This window comes from Ascidiella aspersa, chromosome 7 (genome assembly GCF_963924565.1).
Source record: "Ascidiella aspersa chromosome 7, kaAscAspe10.2, whole genome shotgun sequence".
NCBI classification, from domain to species: Eukaryota; Metazoa; Chordata; class Ascidiacea; order Phlebobranchia; family Ascidiidae; genus Ascidiella; species Ascidiella aspersa.
This window is the reverse complement of record NC_139453.1, coordinates 25,629,721-25,649,789: the sequence shown is the minus strand read 5'-3', so window position 1 is coordinate 25,649,789 and position 20,069 is coordinate 25,629,721. Positions and strand designations below refer to the sequence as shown.

Here is a 20,069-nt window from a genome sequence, read left to right as displayed (position 1 = left end):
AGGATAATAAGTGGATATAGTGATATTCAGTTTCCCCGAGGGACGTTTTTATGAGGGGGAACAAACCGAGTATTGCTTTCTTTTAGTGGAATCCGTTATATTTTCAAATTTAAATAGGGTTGCGAAAAGTGCTGGTAGTTATAGTGGGGTGTAAAAAGAGTAAGGTAACGCCGTCCGCGTATGCGGCAAGCCTGGTTGATTTACGAATAGGGGATGTGTGGGGAAAAAATGCGTTATTTTCCCGGAGATTTTTAAAATGAAGTCAATGCCGACCGGCAAGAAAGTGAGACTTAGCAGGTCGCCTTGTCTCACTCCCCACCTGATCGCAACGGTGTCAGAAACCAAAATATTGTTATATATATTTATACAGCCATTATATTTTCCAGGAAAGGCTGGAAAGCTGTTCGTGTTTATTTTCGTGCGACAAATTGGGGGTTTTCAGTCACTTGGGGGCGTAGTAGTCTGTTCATGAATCACACTATATCGCACTTTTTCCATTTTCAAATACTGTCTGAGATTTCTGGTTCTTGAGCCTTAAATAAAACAAATTCGCAGATAAGAAGTCAAATAAGCGCCATGATGTGTAAAGTGACGTACCACAGCTTAAAGGGGTAATATGATGTTTTGCATGACGTCATTCGATATCCCACAATCATCACAATACAAAACCTGAATGTTATGAGCGCATGAGGCCAGTAGTTCGCCTTCTTCATCTCCAAGTGGGTTGTTACCAACATCCAGTACCTTCATCTGCAAAACATTTTAATATTTATTTTCCTCGGCTCAAGTTATGCACAAAATGTTGCTCAGAAAAGATGGTCATCACGTTTAAAAAATAAACTTTGCTGCACCATTTATTTAATATAAATTTAGATAATAAACTCACCGGCCTCTTTAGTTTTGCAATCGCGTTCGTCAAATATTTTAATCCAGAGCCTGTGATGTCGCAATTGTAAAGCCGTAGATCCTCAATATTGTGTGCACAAGTCGAAACGAACTCAATACCTCTTAAACCAATTTCGTTTCCAGACAAACCAAACATACGCATCTTAAAACGAAAAAGATAATTACATTTTATGTAGTTGTAATTTTGTAATAATTATAAACGAATTTTAATTTTAAAAAATGTAAAAACCGTATGATAACCCTAGATAATTAAATTTTATGTCGTTATAAAATGTAGTTATTTAAAGTAATTTCAGTAAAATGAACGTATGATAGCACTATTAAACGTATGATAGCAAAAATTAAAAGTTAAAAATGTAAGACAATGTTTACCGGCTTCTCTAATTTGACGATTGCTTTGGTAAGATCTTCCAAATCAAGTCCAACAATTCCGCATTTACCAAGACACAAAATTTCAATGTTGCTGACGCAACCGGAAAGGGATTTCAAACCACGTGACCCAAAGGAGTTGTCATTCAATATCAACCACGAAATCTAAATTTGCAAAGAAGTATAAAGAAGTATAAAGTAAAATTCCTTATGATTTTTCGCCTTTCTTTCTATAAAACAGAAATAAAAATTATGACTTAATCATTCCTGTTTTATTAAAGCAGGCCGAAAACAGGCAAAATTTCTAGGCAGGCTCACCAAGGAGGAGATAAGCGACTTAAGGAACCTTTAAATGAGGTCGGTCAAAATATAACTTTTTATGGATGTTATATAGTAAATACAAAACAAACTGTTAGTCATTTAAAAATTACCTCAAGAGCTATTAGAAAGAAAACCTTAGTGGATACTAGTAATTTTGGGACTTAAGTTTTAAAAAAATTTAAAAAAATGACTTGATGAAATTTAGAAACGGTAGAGTCCAAGGCAGACCAAATGTAAGCTAAGAAATAAATATGCTGCACATTTTATCTGATATCTTAGTTTTCGTAAATAAGAACAATTTAACGTGAATTTTGCAATCGTTAAACATTCTCACGTACGGGATGTTGCAGGTTTGTGATGGCACTGCTCAGCTTTGACAAATCGTCGTCTTTCATGTCGCAATCGTCCAACCAAAGTCGCTCGATTTTATGAACAACTTGTGCAATGATCTCAAAGCCACGTGACCCGATCTTGTTTCGGCTCAAATTTACTGATTTGATCTGTAAAAAGTACGTTGTGTTAATTAAGGGCTGGCCAACAAGCGACTCGCAAAAAGCATGCGGCTTCCAGGTGGTCAAGTCAAGTATAGATTACAGTGCGGGAGCCGCCTTCTAAACCACTTGGAAAACTGAAGGGGAGCACAAATCTGCGACAAAAACGTATTGATCGCATATGGTTTATAACTCGAAGTACCCTGGTGACACAAAATTAAACCTACAGGTAAAGTAGACAAAATTACAGAAAAAATATGGAAAACTGCAATAGACACATCTGACCCAAAAGCCAAGACACAAAATTTGGATGCGCTAATCGTCTGAAAGTTAATGTTGTTAACTACTTTAACATTCATTTTATGTAAAAATGCTTGCATTGTATACATTTCCCAAATGGCTTTAACTGTGAAGAAACAATAGAGTACTATGCAACTGTGAATAAATAATTGACTTAGGTAGCCTATACGCAATATTGGATAGTGGGAAACATTTATAATAAGTTCAAAGCGAAGCAAAGTTACGCTGTATGTAACTAAGAAAGAAAAAATGAAGTTACATTCATTTCTGTAAATGTGTAAGGTGTGGTTCTTTGTATAAAAAATGCGGCTTTTTATCTTTGACCGGTTGTAAACCCCTGTACTACAATAATAGTTTGTATTTTACTGACCGATGATTTATTTTCAAGGAGAGATTCAAAATATTTATCATTATTTTATTTTCCGCATGGGTGTTATGAGATTTTTTGACCGAGGGGCAGTTTGTGATAGGGGTTGTTTTTTTGTTAGGTTGGAGATCAAAGTTATGTTTTTAATATATATCTACGACAGAATAAGATGTGAACTAGTTGGAATACGTTCATTAATCGTAATAAGGCCTAAATTGCCAAAATAGCACCTGAAACTGTATGGAGATGGTATGGGACGATCAGGGTTTGTCGGTCAGGCATCGAACGTTTTTGTGTCGACGTTTGGACGCCCATGTTTTGGTGTTACAGATTGAGTTTGTGTTTAAATTATTAGGGGAGTTAGTAATGTAGTTAGGGGTGGGGTTCGGGGTCAGGTAAAAAGTTGCATAGGCCTGAATATTGTCATTGAGGTCTCATTACGACGTATTTAAGACTTATTCCGATTTAGACGGTATTACGACTATTAGGTTTTAGTTCTATTTTGGCTTATTTCGAACTGCGTTTTATTCCGATGTTGATGTTGTTCTTATTTCGGTCTTAAGGCTTAAGTAAGTTTTTTGAACAGGAGATCCAAATTAAAATATGTTTTTTTATACAAGTTGTATTTCTTTGGCGAGATGCAGAGGTCCGGGATGGTTATTTAGGAAGAGGGATAAAAAAATAAAAAATTATTCTTTTTGTGAAATAGTAATTTGCTTGCAAAAACAAGCCATGCTAAATTGTATCAAGCACTATATGAACCCTAAACCACAACACTAATGAGAAATGTTTAAAATTAACCCTTGTAAATGAAGCTATTATACCGGTCCGCTGGCACTGACAAATTAACGATACAAGGCTAACAAATTAAAATATATACAAGCCGACAAAATATATAACAACCTAACCAATAGTTTCTCTTGTCTTGCTAAGGTATTGCAATATCCTGCATATTTTCGTCGTTATTTAGAAAACAACAAAGAAACGAATGATTATCACAACCTTCCTTAACATATATTTAAAAATCCCGGGTATCACAAACAATATAATAATATCATACAAATACGAAAAATATAATTTGTAATGTAATTCTTTGGCTAGACGTACTGAATTTGTCCGTAGTTTGATAGATTCCAGTATTTTTCTGATGCTTTCACATGATAGTTCGCATGACACAAACACAACTTCTTTCATATGTGAAACATGAGAAACAATTTTGTCGATTTCGTGAGATGTTATCTTAGTGTTTTCAATGTGACACTTGATCACCTAGAATAAACAAGAATAAAATGTTCCATAAACAACAAAAACAAGGATGTAAAACGTATTAACCTGATGACGTGTTGTTGATATTTCGTCAAAAAAATGACGTAATCCATTTTCCGTTAAAGTTGCTCGTTTCATATAAATCCCAATATTGATCGATATTTGCCTGTCAGTTGCACGTAACACGTAACAAAGACTTGTCACGTGATTCGGAAGAATTACACCCGAGATTAAAATTTTATCTGGGAGAAAACTGGCACGGTAGTTAGTGAATTCACCACACCTGTATTCGTGAGCTAAACTGCAAAGTGTAAAAAGTGAATCATTGTCTTCACGAGATCCAAATTCGCCAAGAACAACTGAAGATTCGGAATCAAAACGAGCTTCATGGTGCACTGGGTAATCTGAGAAACATTCCCAATCACATTCGGCTATCTTTCTGGTGAACATATCCATCAGCACGATTTTCTTTGTTTCGAAATCACATGTTTCCAATGAAGGAATGAGAGATGTGAGTTTGTCGAGGACTGTTGGATTGATGAGGCCGAAGAGGAAGCGCAAAACCATCTCCCACTCTTTCTCCTCTAAAACATCAAGGTTTCCTATAAATCCGTCCATCTCTGTGACAAACATTAAGTGCAAAGAAGTAAAGAATTCCTGCCATAGAAGATGGGAGAAGAAGTAGCTCTTATTGCCTTCTAGAATCTTAGAATTTAAATCGCTGAATTTCCATTGAAGATTGATGAATTCTTCCCAAGCCTTAGCGTTCACTCCGCAACTTATCAGATCTCTAAATTGAAAAACGAGCTCGTTCTTAAGCATACCATTTAATGCTAGTTGTGAAAGCTTAAGCAGATCATTTGGATCCAGAACTGAGTGTGAATATTCAAAGCAGCGAATAACAAAGGTAGTAAATATATCTGTAATGGAGAAACCTTCCATATCCGAATCACAATGCTGAGCGTATGACACCACTAAGTTGGTAAACACTGGAATAAAACACAAGCTATTGGCCGAAGGATTTTTCTCCAAAGCATTTAAAACCTTATTACACTCCTCTTCGTTTGATAAATTTCTGCGAATCAGCAAATCTTTAGATTCTTCACCCAACCCAACTACACAGCCTGTGAAGATAGGTTTGCACAGATGATAGAGGTCGTCATACGATCCTGGTCGTGATATGAGCATCTTGTGAGCATCAGAAAGCACACGACCGTTTTGAATATTCTTGAAGATTATGTCAGGAGTCGCCTTATCGAACAAGCCGATAGCAGATGGAGCTTCGGAAAGATTTGGAAGTCGTGCTTCATCCAAACCATCAAACACAATGTAAGTATTGGGCGATTTACTGATACGTTTTAGAAGTTGCGCGTCACTTTTAGGACTATATTCCCACTAAGGAAGAGCAGATCGGAGCAGGAGCTGGAGAATGGAGATGGGGATGCTGAAGTCGAAATCACGAAGAAAGATAAGAAATAGATAACAGTCGCCATTCGTCTCACGTGTGCTCTTAATGTGCTGTAAGAATTGCTTTCCAAAAGTAGATTTGCCAATTCCAGCAATACCAACCACACCCACAACGTTGCCATGTTTTTGGATAAATTTACGTTTTGCAGGTTGGTTGTTGCATTCCAATTCCGACTGCGTTTCGGCGTTTCGCTTTGCAGAAGGAAATATATTTTCGACGGTAAGGAATGTTGCGTCACTAGTAACGTGTTTGTGACGTAATAAACCCCCACTGATGCCGAATTTTTCTTGAGTTTTTTGTTTTGTTTGAATAACATCGAGCAGAACCGGTTCGATTCTTTGCGATCCAAAGACAACATCAATGTTTTCCTTCAGTGATTGTCGTAATGTTTCATCTACAACGCATAGAACATTACAATGTAATGCTTTGGTGACAGTTATAAACTCCTATGCCTTTTAAGTAACGAATTTCTTTTTTATATTTGTATTAATATGTAGGCGTCAGATATTAGGCTTTTTCAGGACTGTTATATATTGGAAAAACAAATATTCAGCAATGAAAAATGTGTCTGAACAAATTATTCTTAAAAATACAGTTTTAAATAAGTGGTTTGGATATGCCTCGTTTAACGACATGTTTTCCTTTAATTGAGATCAGTCCATAACTTGACTATAGCCTTCTGGTACGCTAAAAGTGTATAGCATACGAAACTAATCATATCATGCCTGCTTGTCGCATTCTAATCATTGGTGTTATACTTTTGAAACACAATTCTGAGTGATTTCATACTTTGTATAGATTAGCGGTATGGATCTACCACACCTACTACAAAAGGCCAATTTTGTTCAATTTTTTGATTTCCTATCTTACTATTTGAGCATAGCGTCGCTTTGAAAAACCCTTAGGAAGATACATATTTGACATGGCAAGCGTCAGTATGACGTCACGAAAATAACCCCTACTATACAATGTCAGAATTGTATATCACTTATTTTCTTCTTTACTCATACATATCTCATTCCTCAACTGAATTTTTTGAAGTGTTGCACACTAACAACACCTGTTATTCACACTGGAGAGATAGCATATAGTAAAGTTACTATATTGTTGTTCTGTTAATTTGTGCTGCGAAATAAATAAAAGTTTAATAACCACTGCTGTAGAGTCTGAGCCGGACTCGGGACCCCATGAAATTGTACATTTGGCCGGAGTCGGACTCGGATTGTTTTTAACCGACTCTGTAGCCCTGGTTGCCAGTGCAAAACCAAACATAGAACTAGACAGGGTGTGCGGTTTTTGTATATTTTACCTGGGGGGTACAGCGCGGTTCTACTATATTATATCAAAGGGGTATAGTGCGACTGCGGTTCTACTATATTATACCAGGGGGTATAGTGCGGTTCCGCTATATTTTACCAGGGGTATTCCCTAGTTAATCTATATTCTTTCAACGGGTCGTATTTGTCAGTGTCCATATTCTCCAAATGTTGTGTTTTCTGTTTCAGTGCTTTAGCAGGCAAAAGCGCATGTGGCTCGAAGTTGCGCGTTATTAGTTGGACATTGTGAACTTTACAAGATAGGTTGCCAGTGGTCTTTGTCAACATGTTGCTGCAAAGCAAACCTATAATTTGTCTTTATAAATAAAAAATATTTAACAATTTTGTCTTCCACCCCTATGCGCCTCTAATTGGGGGACAAAAGTCAATACTGTGACATCATCGTTTTAGTTCTTTTACAGTTATATACTCCTTTCTTTATATATATACTCCTTTCTAGCGGCAGAAAATCTTCAATACATATTTCGTTCATATCGCTTGCTTTATTCAGGTCGCGAAGCGGCTGGCTTTCTGTTACGTTTTTTTGTCCCGCGCGTGCAAAGTTCATTCACCCCTTAATTCTTGTGTAAAAAAATTTTATATTAGAAACAACTTTCAAAGGCTATCTAACAGTTGTGAAATTGCATGTGCCAACTAAGTTGTTTTCGTTGTCAAAGTAAGCCACAAAAAAATTGACTGTAAAAAAAACTAGACGGGGTTGCGGTTGTTGTACAATTTTTGGGAGGATATATTTTCACGGTTTAGTGCTTATTTCTATTTTTTGTGTGGGGGGAGGGGGGTAGTGGGTCGTTAAAAATAGCGTTACTTAACAGAGTTATTGCTAAATACTATTATTTGCACTTTGTGATTCAGCATATGCGTTGCATGTTCTATAGTTTCCTTAACTTGTTTCTGCAAGCAAAAACAGATATGGGCCGAAAACTTTCCGCTCTAATTTATGGCTTAGAAGCGAAAAGGGTAGTTGCCAGGGATTTATTTATAAATACGTTAGTTTGGTAAAAACTATGCAAAACTAATTTCAGAATCATTTTGAAATTAAAATATTTTATTTATTCATTTAATCTGTGCCGCTTAACCCCCCCAACGTCATATAATAAATAAAGCCTTTCGCAATGCCTCCCTGTTTTCTACGATTGGTGAAACTTTAATACATGGCCTTGCCTCTTTATGCATTACCGCAAAAATAAATTGAAGTACGGCGAGGTAATTGGGAAATGATCGAAAAATATATTTGTTAAATAGAATTTGCGTAGATATTGCGTACGGCCATGTTATTAAATTTTGGCCAGCTAACATATTTAAAAAGCCACTCTGATAATCGTTCTCTTAAAACGGTTTACCACCTATCATTTTGCTTCATTTTTGCCAATTTTATTCGGTAAATTTTTACCATGCATTGGTCCATGCAATCACTTTTAAAAGAGAGTGTAAATCTTTTGTTTCTAGCAATATCCAAACCTCTTTTATGTGCCTATTACGCCACCTTTTAAATCAAAAATTCGGCAAATTTAAACCAAATAAACGCAGTGTTCTTAAGACTTATTTTTGTAAGGCACCAGATTATGACGTGACTGCGTAACGTCGTCGCTGAAAATGCAATAAACTTGAGTAGTTTGCTCGCTGCGCCCTTGTACAATTTTAAGTCGTGCAGGCCTGGTGTTGATATGTTTGATTGAAGTAAGATACGAAACAGGTGCAAACGGAAAGGTGTACACTGCCCTAAGGTTTCGCATTTAAATTTGAGACAGTAAAACATGCTGTTCGGTAAGAGCAATAAGTTATTTTGCTGTGGGATGATGAAGCACAGCAGGATGCCAGCCGCCGTCGTTTTGCGAGCTAAATAAAGCAAGTGATATGAACGCATACTCTGTTAAAGTTTTTCTGCCGCTATAGATAGGAGTAAATAGCTGTAAAGGACTAAAACGATGACGTCATTGTTTTTGTTCCCCAATTAGAGGTGACTCTACCACAACATTTGATGTTTCTCGTGTGTCCTGCAGTAACAAACTAAATGCCCACCCCAGCGCTAGACGCTCGCTCACCCAATAAGACCCTATTGACACTTGATTATGGGGCGAAGCTTATCGCGAAGTATTGGTCGCCCGAAAAAACGCTGACGCCGCATTTAAAGCAAGCATTATAAATGTGTCGCCGACATTCTGCTTTACACATCCCTACTCGCAATGCTTTCTTCCCTGCGGTAATTGCACGGTGGGTGAAAGTTTATTCACGGCCTCACCTCTTTGTGTATTACCGCGACAATAAAATGAAAGACGATTTAGAGTTACCCTATTCCAACATATCAGCACACAATTTTAAGTTGTGTAGGCCTGGTGTTGATATGTTGGATTGGAGTAACATGCAAAACAGGTGCAAATAGAGAGGTGTACATTGCCACAAGATTTCGCATTTAAATTTGCGGCGGTAAAACATGTTGTTTTTTAAGAGCATTGAATAATTTTTTTAAAGAAAAGCCTCTTTTTAAAATGCAAGTCGCACGCGCCCAGTTTTGGACGAGTCACAATGAAAGTCTTACGCGCGGGACAATTAATAGCAGCAGGCGTCTTGTCGCTTCGTCACTTCACGAGCTGGGCAAAGCAAGCGAATATGAACGAATTCTGTATGGAGGTTTTCTGCTGCTAGATGGCAGTCGTTAGCTACAGAGAGCTAAAACGCAATATTTCAGGTTTTTGCCCCCCAATCAACGGCCAGTGGGTGTGCAGCCTCATAAACCTCGACATCCCACCTTCATACCACTCTAAGCCATGTTTTAAACTTTAAAGGTTCTACGATGTATACTTTTACATCAAGCTTCCGACAAAAATCGGTCTAAAACATTTCCGGGCAAAAACTAGACGGGGGTGCGGTTGTTGTATATTTTATCAGGGGGCATATTTTCAGGGCTTAGTGTTTATTTTATTTTTTATTTCTCATTTTTTTATTTTATTTTTTATTTATTTATTTTTTTATTTTAGTGTTTTTATTTTTTAATATTTTGTATTTTGTATTGTGTATTTTATATTATACATTTTATATTTTGTTTTTTATTTTCCTTAACTTGTTTCTGCAAGCAAAAACAGATATGGGCCGAAAATTTCCACACTTAACTTATGCCTTTGATGTGAAAGGAGTTCAAACATGGCGTAGATTTTGGGGAATGATCGAAACATATATTTGATAAATAGAATTTACGTATAGATAATGCGTATGGCCATTTTATTACATTTTGACCAGCTTACGTGTTTGAAAAGCAAATATTATCATTCTCTTAAAGACTTAAAATGGTTTAACGCCTATGGTTTGCTATACTTTTGCAAACTTTTACTCGGTAAAATTTTTACCATGGCTAGGTCGAGCAATCACTATTAAAACAGGCTTAAAATCTGTAGTTTCAAACAATATGAAAAACACTTATGTGCCTAATACGCAAACTATTAAATCGAAAGTTTTGCTAGTAGTTTAGGCCTGATGTTGGTATGTTGGTTGGAGCAACATGCACAACAGGAGCTAACAGAGAGATGTACACTGCCTCAAGATTTCGCATTTAAATTTGCGGCGGTAAATACACCCTATTGACACTTGATTATTAGACGAAGCTTATCGCAAAGTAATTGGTCGCCCGAAAAAACGCTGACTCCGCATTTAAAGCAAGCATTATAAATGTGTCGCAGATATTCTGCTTCCCCTACTGGCAATGCTTCCCTGCGTTAATTGTACGGTGGGTGAAAGTTTATTCACGGCCTTGGCTCTTTGTGTATTACCGCGACAATAAAATGAAATAAGATTTGGAGAATATTTGAAAAATATATTTGGAGAATATCTGCCATTTGCACCTGTTTCGTATGTTGCTTCATTCCAACATATCAATACACAATTTTAAGTTATGTATAATAATATAATAACTTATGGCTTTGAAGCGAAAGGGGTTTAAATATGGCGTAGATTTTGGGAAATGATCGAAAAATATATTTAATCAATAAAAATTTACGTAGATAATGCTTACGGCCATGTTATTACATTTTGGTCAGCTAGCATGTTTAAAAAGCCAATATTTTCATTCTCTATAAATGATTTAACGTCTATGGTTTGCTATAATTTTTCCAAATTTACTGGGTAAATTTTTACCATGCCTTGGTCTGAGCAATCACTGTTGAAACAGAGATCAAATCTGTAGTTTTGAGCAATATGCAAACACGTTTATGTGCCTAATTAGCCACCTTTTGTATTGAAAGTTTTGCCAATTTAAATCCAATAAACGCAATATTTATTTATTTATGACGCCATGTTATGAAGTAGCTTTGTAACGTCGTCGTTAAGAATGCGTTAAAGTTGTTGCGGCCCTTGTATAATTATATTTGTTTAGGCCTGGTGTTGATATGTTTGAATGGTACAATAATTACAACAGGTGCTAACAGAGATGTGTCCACTGCCTCAAGGATTCGCATTTAAATTTGCGGTGGTAAAACACTTTGTGTTGTAAGACCAATAGGTTTTTTTACTTAGAGAGGCCTCTTTATGAAAGGCAAGTCGCATGCGCCTAGTTTTACTAGTCAAGCCACTTCGAACAAAAACGTTGCACGCGCAGGACAATGAGGCACAGCAGGGATGTCAGTAGCCGCCTCGTCGCGACGCGAGCTGAATAAAGTAAGTGATATGAAAGCATTCTGTGTTAAAGTTTTTCTGCCGCTAGATAGTAGTAGATAGCTGTTATGAACTAAAACGGTGACGTAACGCTTTAGTTTTTTGTCCCCCAATTGGAGGTGCCTAGGGGTGCAGCCTCATAGACCTCTACATCGCACCTTCATACCACTCTACGCCATGTCTAAAAATTTGAAAGTTCTACGATGTTCACTTTTTCTACAATGCTTTGGACAAAAATCGGAAAACGTGCCATAGCAAACCATAGCAAACCATATGAAACCAAAAAAAAACAACGGCAAAAACAAGATATGTCCCGGAAAAAAATTTTCGGCCCATGTAACTTGACAGGGTTGCGGTTGTTCTATATTTTGTCAGGGGATATTTTTCAGGGTCTTATTTTCATGGGTGGTTTAATAATTGGGTCATTATAAACAAGGTTATTTACCAGGTTAATTTTTGTAATATTATATATTACACTTTGGTTTACTCGTTTTACGGTTTATATTAAGTTGCAGGCTACATTCTCTTGGCCGAAAAATGTCTTGCCTTCGCCTATGACTTTACAGATGCATAAGAACTTTTGGTGGACATCTACAAATCCCAAAACTTTTTCTTGACTTGTTTCTGTAAGCAAAAACAGATATGGGCCGAAAATTCTCTGCCATCCGTTCCGACGTAAATGCAAATATATTTTCAACAAAAAACGCTTATTGTTTTATCCCACTCTCCTCCTTGCCCTCAAACCAAATAAAAAAACATATTTTTCCCTATTAATAAAAAAGCTACAATCAATTGAAAAACTATATGTTTGATGCACCTGAAACAATCAACAAAAACAGTCTCCACTCAGGAGTAAATATTTCATTAACCAAACAGTATTTTTAATTTTCTTTTACCCACCCTTCAAAAAAAACCCAACCCTTGGGCCCAAACCACAAAAATCTACAAGCTTCTTGATCATTTTGCTGGTCTAAATTCGAATTACGACCAATTAACACTCTCTTATTAATCAACTTTTTGTGTTAATTTGCCATAAAACCACCCGATTGTTGGATTGTTAACCAATGAAAAACAAAAAAGGGATTCGTAGTATCATTTTTATGGTTTAATAGCGATTTGATTTATATAAATAGCATATTGGCGACACTAAAAACGGGAGATATATTGCTAGATATTACTGTCGCTAGGTAGGCGTAGAGAGCTTCAAATAACTTAACGTCACAACTTTTTTATCATCGGATATGTACAAAATATTGCCACGCTAGTAAATAGTATTCCATGACCGATTTTGTTTTGTTCACTTGTGATAATAAAATCATTTTATCATCTTCATTGTATAAATAGATGATTGGTTTTACAATTATAGTCAAAATATTTTTGCAAAGTTTCAAAAATTACATATCCTTCTTAAAACTGTAAGATTTTAGTCTAGAATTTATTAGACTGTTTTTTATCGTATTCCGTATTTGTTTATTCAAATAAAAATTTTGCGCACACAATTTCAAGGTGACGTTTTACATTCCAAACAACTGGTTATACTGCGAAATCTAAAGGCCTATGGAAACATATTATACATTTTTCATAATGGCATATTAACATCTGATGGCCAGGAAGACGTTTAGGTTTGTCTGCGTATTTGTTTGGCATACTGGATTTTGGCGTTTTAAAGCAAAATACAACGCTTTGACGTAATCTGTTTCGCTGCAATCAAAGTGCCCCTTTGTTTCTTATTAGCGCGAAACAGCCTTCGCATCTTTTTCCTTTTAACCCATTATGGCTAGCGAAATTGTAGTCTAAAGCTGTACACAATGTTAAAGTTGCACTACACACTGATACTTATATTTGATCTTGTCCAATATTCGACTTTTGAGATAACTTATGCCAAGACTTTGCGTTTTAAATGTAAATCTTGGTAATGAAGATTGTAATTTTCTTTGAAGTTTGTTATTTGGTTAAAAGTTAAATTATTCTGCTCTGTATATTTATAAAATATTTAGTGCAGGTTTTATTTGTAAGATTGCGGCAAACTAATTTAGTTATTTTAAAACTAAATCACAAGCTTAACCACTTAGATAGGTTCTGTTTCGATAGGACTTGTTTATTACGTGGGCTGATTTCTACCAGGTTTCGGTGTTAAACCTGTCGGTGCCTAACGAAATTTCTAGGACCACAAAACATTTGTGGCGTTATATTCAAAGACTAAATTCGTTTTATATTTGCCCAATATTTTCTACCATCACAAGCGAAAAATTTTGCAGGTTTTGTGTAAATAAATTTTTCATTTAAAGTTCAAAATTTTACATTTTTTTAATTCTTGCGAATAATTATGTTTTCATGGCAGTGTAGCAATAAATAAACGTTGTTGTGTAATCGCAAGCGCGTAAAAGGTTCCGGTTCCGAATAAGCGTAGCCTTCCTTTCGTTTGGTATGTTTCACTATTCACCACGTATTTTCGTTCCCTGTCTGCATTGGAGATTACTAGAACCCCATCACTGCAGTTTGTACGCGACAATAAACAGAAATCAGATTGCTTTACGCGGTGTCTGTTTAGGGCGGCAAGACACCAGTTAAATAATGCAGCCAACCAGAGATTATTTCCTACCGCAGCAGAGCAGTAGAAACTACTCCCCCAGCCTGCAGCTGCGATATACACGTCATACGCTTGTGCGCCCAACTGTGACATAATGGATGATCGACGCTGATAAATTTTAATTTTATTTCAAAATTAATTTTTCTAAAATCGCAAGACTGCAATTGACATATTATGCTGATATTTCATTTGAAAAAATGATTTTACATTTAAAAACCATTTTCCACCTATTGCCTTAATTAAACATTCTAACCAGAATGGGCAAGTTTGTTACAAAGGGTCGCATGAGATACAATGCTGAATTTTGTAAATCTTATAGAATGGCGCAACGAGCTAAATCATACTACGGCTACAAGGTTATACAATGTTAGCTTTTAGTGTACAATCCATAACATACCGTAGCCGCTACATACCGTAGTTCGTGTATTTTAGAGAGACGTGATACATTTCAAAGAATTAATTATATTGTGGTTTGCCTAGTGTAGTAATGATAAAAATAAAAATACACAAATCTGAAGGCTTTTAAAATCATAATGAACAGTTTTCATAATTGCATAAAATAGCGGATGGCAGGAAAGATGTTTAGGTTTCGGCTGTAAGTATTGCCATACTTGAGTCTGGCGTTCTTAAAGCAGAATGTACTCCCTTGGCGAAATCTGTTTCCCTTTATCGCGTATTAACGCGAGACAGTCTGCATAACCGGTGCCGTTTCAACCACATTCTTTTTAGGAAATATTGCCGCCACTAGAGAGGAGTACAGAGCTAAGACTAATTTTACGATGACGTCATATTTTGTTTGCAATTTGTACCCCCAACTTAATGCCACTGGGTAAATAGACTTCTAAACCCTTAAAAGCTTATCTACATATAAGCCTCCGTCGTGTCGGGGCATTAGAAATCTCTCCGAAAATAAATTTTCGGCCAATATAATGCAAATATAAATATTTAGCTATGATTTGAAGCATGCCTCAATTGTGACGTCCCAACTAATTTTGAGGAAAATTTAGTACCTAAGCTTTGAGATTTTTTAAAAATAAACTTTCAATCTAAAGTTGAAGTCATAAATAAAGGCAGACCTGTTCCAGATTTAAAAAGTTTGCATTAGTTTAGACCAGTGGTTCTTAACCAGGGCTCGATCGAACCCTTGGGGTTCGACGCAACAGTTTCAAGGGTTCGGTGAGCACGTCCTCTGAAACATAAATGCTGATATTTCAAACTAAATTCAAATCTCTTTTATGTGCCAAGGTTTCATGTAACGTTATAAATTAAAAATTTGACCAATTTAACCTATATAAATGCAACTTCGTAACTTGAATATGCCCAGTTTCAGCTGCAAAGACAGTGGTCGGCAAACTTTTTTTGTCGCGGCCCAAAGTACTTTTTTCAGAGCTATTGAAGGCCCATTTCCTAAAACCACTACAAAAAAGTGGCGGATTTAGGATATTTGATTTTAAGGTGAAATATTACACGGCACCTTGATGTATTACACGGCGAACACTGCCATATCATAATGTAAAACATACTATAAAACGACGAATAAACGCGCGAACCGCGAAAATTTTTTCAATTACCGGTACACACAGTTTAGGTTGGCAAAAAATATAGTTCGACTGGCTCCCAGGACCACATTTGGCAAGTGGGCCTTTCCAAGCTGAGCCAATTTAAAAATTCTATGCCACACCATTTTTAAAATAAAGTGCAATGAAAGTACTTAGTACGACTATCACGCGGTTCACAACTACATTATAACACTACGCTATTCAAAAGCAACTCGCGGCCCACATTTGGTCCGCCGCCCACAGCTTGCCGACCACTGTGCTAAGAAGAAGAAACCAATACTGAGCGAAAATTTGGGATTCGACGAACGCTTGCAGAATAACATAGGAGTTAGACAGGTTACAAAAGGTTAAGAACCACTGGTTTAGACGTGGACAAAAAAAAGTATCACGCAACTTTCAAAGAGATTGGTCGCAAAGGAGTGGATGTGTGCCTGCCATAGGCGTAGCCAGGGGGGTCATAGGGGCCAAGGCCCCTAAAAAATTATTAAATATTGAACTCTTAATAATAATTTGTTTTGTAGCATTGATGAGCAGTACCAAAACAGTCGATGACAGGAATGACGCACCTTTAATTGTCATGCACTGTAACGTCATAAACGATGTAGGTACTATTATGTTTGCTATACTTATTAATGTAGTTTTACTAGTTTTTAGTCATTTTGTGTTTGCTTTTTGAATGGTTTTTGAGTATTGCGTTAAAACTCAGCCAGTTGCTGCTTGAAACGGTTTGCTAGCATATTTATTTGTGTCCGATGCGCAGCTCATACAATGGCAAAAGCTAAACAAAAAAAGTTCAAAGTTTTTGCTGGGGTATACAAGTTCTTTAGTAGGCGCAAAAGTGCGTACTGTTCCACAAATGTTGACAAGCACTGGGCTATACGGTCACGGTTTTAAAACTGTTCGTGATTGCTTCACTTAATTCGTTAGAGGTTTTATAATTTTTGTGGACACTTCGACAACGATCGGTGTTACAACTTAAAAGCAGAGGCAGCGTGTGACGCAGCTAGGAACCTAGCCGCCCACTGCCATAACAGGCCGCGTTAGAACGGGTTCAACCAGCACAAGCTTCCGTTTTATAGCAAATCAAAACAAAGCGGCCTCACCGAGTTTCAATGATTTCTGAAGTTGTGCCTCACCGAGTGGAATGATTTCTGATGTGATGAAAGATTGGTGACGATCTTGGTGATGAAAATATTGGTTAACTTCACCAAAGTAAGCGTGCTCAGCATAAACTGTAGCGCCTCCAGCCCGAATATAACAATTAAAGTATGATTAAAAGGCGGAAAAAAAGTGTTCGTGAATAGATGAAATAGTTAAGCTTTCGTGCCTTACATTTACCAAAATTAAATTCAAAGTTGCGCAAATTGCTGTTAACCTGTTTAAATATATGAAGGTATTTCGACTACAGGAAACGAAAGGTTTTGGTATAGGCCTACTACAAATCACGTAGCTGAATTAAGAAGCGCTAAATGCGTACGATAAATTGCAATTTTACCCAATTTACGACGTTTTCAAGACGTCATAACTTAGGCTAACTCAATCGGTCTAATTAGTTTTTTTTGTTACCCGCGGTATATTCTTTAATTTGAAACCAATTTCGAGTGTATGCATACTAAATGTTGTAGCCAATAACGAAAATGCATAACGTCTTTATATCTTTTACAGGAGATCAGTTATAAATTAACAGAAAAACTTCTGTTTAAACTTGTTAGAGTTTTCTACTATGTTTACTGGCCTATAAATATTCTTTATAGGTCTGAGGCCAAATTTCTTAAACTTTGTTAGTTGTCCCATAGAGCAAGAGAAAAGTTTTTCATGCTAGAATCCCAAATATACTTATTATAGTAAAGTTAGTATTGTTAAAGACCAGAAAAAGGCGTGTTAAAAGGCTTCTACATTAAGAGTTGAAATACGCAAAATTTGTAGTATACCGAAACATGTCGTTTCCTGTAGTCGCAATACCTGCATACTTAAACAGTTAACAGCAATTAGCGCAACATTGAATTTAGTTTTGGTAAGTGTAAGGTAGATTGACTTCACAACCAATGAAGTTCACTGGAATGACTCCAGACTGACTGATTTAACGAATAAAGTGTTACTATTGGACAATAGAAGGGCGTATCGTTATGGAATCCAATTATTGGACAAAGTTGGGCAGGCAAAAAATTGTCCGTAAAATAACAAGGTTTTCAACCAAGTGCAGGCGTGGAGGATATTTTGTTTGCGTTTTTTTTGTGTGTGTGTGTTTTCAGGGATGACGTCACTAAGCTACATCTAAACGAAGCGTCATGAGGAAGTACCTTTAGAATCACAATTTGTTTATTTTATTAGTTTTAGGTTTCGATGTGCTACTTTCAATAAGAAGGCTGCATTACAAAAATCAGGCCGGTTTGCGCAACCGAAAAACCTTCTTTACATCGTTCAAGTTTGCAAAACTGCGATAAAACGCACGGCGCCTTTGGTCTAAAACGATTTTACCAAATTATGGGCTACATACTAGAAAAAGGGAAAATATGCAGTTTTGGGGGGGCATGGCCACGTGTCTTTTAAACCGTCTCTGGGCGGCAGGACTGACCAGTTCCAAATAACTTTTTCACGGGTATGAAAACGGAAAATAACTGGCAAAAAAACACAATGCTGTTGTTGATTATAATGCAATGACGCTTGTTTAGGCTAATTCAAACAACCTCGCTAATGTTATTTCCTAAATTCCTGCATTTTCGTTAATGTGCTGCTTAAACAATCACCAAGTGCAGATCAAGGGGGCACCAGGTCATGGCACTAATAAACTACAGTTTTTACTTTAACTTACGTAGATAATTTTTTTATGGACGCGAATTTTCTGGACGCGAACTTTTATCCGTTTTGTTACAGTATGGTTCCTTCAAAGGAAAATGGTCCCTTTTTAATTAATCTATTCAGCCCAACGGCGATTGACACACTTAGGCATGTTGCGTCATGTAACTCATAGATAGGGATGTTTGATAATAACAGATCGGAGCCGATACCCGATGCAATGTGGTAGTGCCGGTACTCGACTACCAACTCATAAACTCCACAAAGCGGAATTTCTATTTTAGGCAATAAATAAGGTTATTTTAACAAATTTAAACTATTGAATCTATTTTATATGACTAAGACGTAACGTAACATTTTAAAGTGAGAATTTTGCAAATTCAAATTAATTTAACGCATATTTTTGGTTAGACTCCATTTCAGAGGCATATTATGAGTAAGAATTGAATTGTGTTATTAAAATATTAGAACAAGTTTTAATCTGGCGGCCTCGGATATTTTTTTCTCTTAAAAGCGCTTTTAATTACATTTCAAGAGGCATTAAAGTGTTGGCACAAAGCGAGAGAAAAGGCGTTGTTTGGTTTAAAATTCGAGCCCAAACTTCGTCATCCATACTACTAATGATAAGTGTAATAAAACTTTTTTTAGAAACGCGATATTTTTAATAGTTAATCTTTGTAGCGCTTGTTAAGCTATAAGTGAGGGCGCACGTGGCGAGCGAAGCGATCGCGATTTTTTTGGGAATACCGACATTTCTTTTAAATTTCTTGCAAGTTTTTATTACATTGCCGAAAATACAAAATGTTAAAAAATATATGTATAATATTTTTGAATGCGTTTTCCATTAACGGTAACGAAGCGCTGATCTAGTTCCAAATGGCCGCATCAAAAAGTGAATAAGCCGGACGTAGAAAGATGATTCGCTCGAAGCGGGGAAATTTTTCAAACTTACGTAGTTAAAATAGTCAAAAAGTAGCCTATTTGAAATGAACGTATCTAGGCTGTCAAAGAGGCGGCGGGCCGAATGAATTACATTAGGACAGGGGGCTGTTGGTTGCCGACCCATGTTTCAAACCTTAGGTCTTACAATAGCATCGAATTGGGGCTTTCTGTCGCTGACGGACATCATCAAACGCTCACATAGAATAGCATTTGGTAATCTCGTTCTATGCTTTAGAAAATTCATCAAAACTGACAGTTGTTATTCACATGAAAACACTGTAGAAAGTTTATTCTTTCAAGACTACATTAGAAGATAATCCGCACAAAACGCTGAAAAGATCCGGAACCGGATCGCGATCCGCCATTTGAACATGACCGATATAGACTAGCAATTATTAAGTAAATGTTATACTTTTATTATTTATATAAAATTATATTAACGTAGAAAAGTTCAGGCTTTAGTAAAAATTCTAAGCAGGAAACAACAACAAGCCGGTAAGATAAAATATTTTATACCTTGTTAAATTTAGTTTTGGCCTCCCGACGAGATACCCAAGTTTTTTTATGAAATTAAAATGTTTTTTTATTGTTAAAAGTGTAAAAAAAATCGCCCTTAGATCCAAAATATTAAAAGAAAAGCTTACCGATGTACTCTGCTGTTCGGTGCTTTCCCCATTTGAAGGTAGATCCGACTGTTCTTCATTGTTGGAAGACAT

The 20,069-nt window shown here is 36.4% G+C and overlaps 1 protein-coding gene across 1 annotated transcript; it reads right to left on the bottom strand.

The window, feature by feature from the left end:
- Positions 1–603: 603 nt before the first annotated feature.
- Positions 604–20,069, bottom strand: LOC146138661 (NACHT, LRR and PYD domains-containing protein 3-like). The gene is made up of 7 exons (XM_083394643.1): positions 19,998–20,069; positions 4,304–5,415; positions 2,191–2,242; positions 1,935–2,096; positions 1,279–1,440; positions 887–1,048; positions 604–750 (listed from the first exon to the last, which is right to left on the bottom strand). The coding sequence occupies exons 1-7, from the start codon at positions 20,067–20,069 to the stop codon at positions 604–606; spliced, it is 1,869 nt and encodes a 622-aa protein (XP_083250769.1).

Excerpts from the sequence above, each read along its gene's own strand:
- LOC146138661 (XM_083394643.1), bottom strand. The coding sequence starts at position 20,069 with ATGTCTTCCAACAATGAAGAACAGTCGGATCTACCTTCAAATGGGGAA. Across the intron at positions 2,097-2,190 it reads TAGAAGGCGGCTCCCGCACT|ATCAAATCAGTAAATTTGAG; the intron begins GTAATCTATACT and ends TACTTTTTACAG. Across the intron at positions 1,441-1,934 it reads TCACAAACCTGCAACATCCC|ATTTCGTGGTTGATATTGAA; the intron begins GTACGTGAGAAT and ends TTGCAAATTTAG.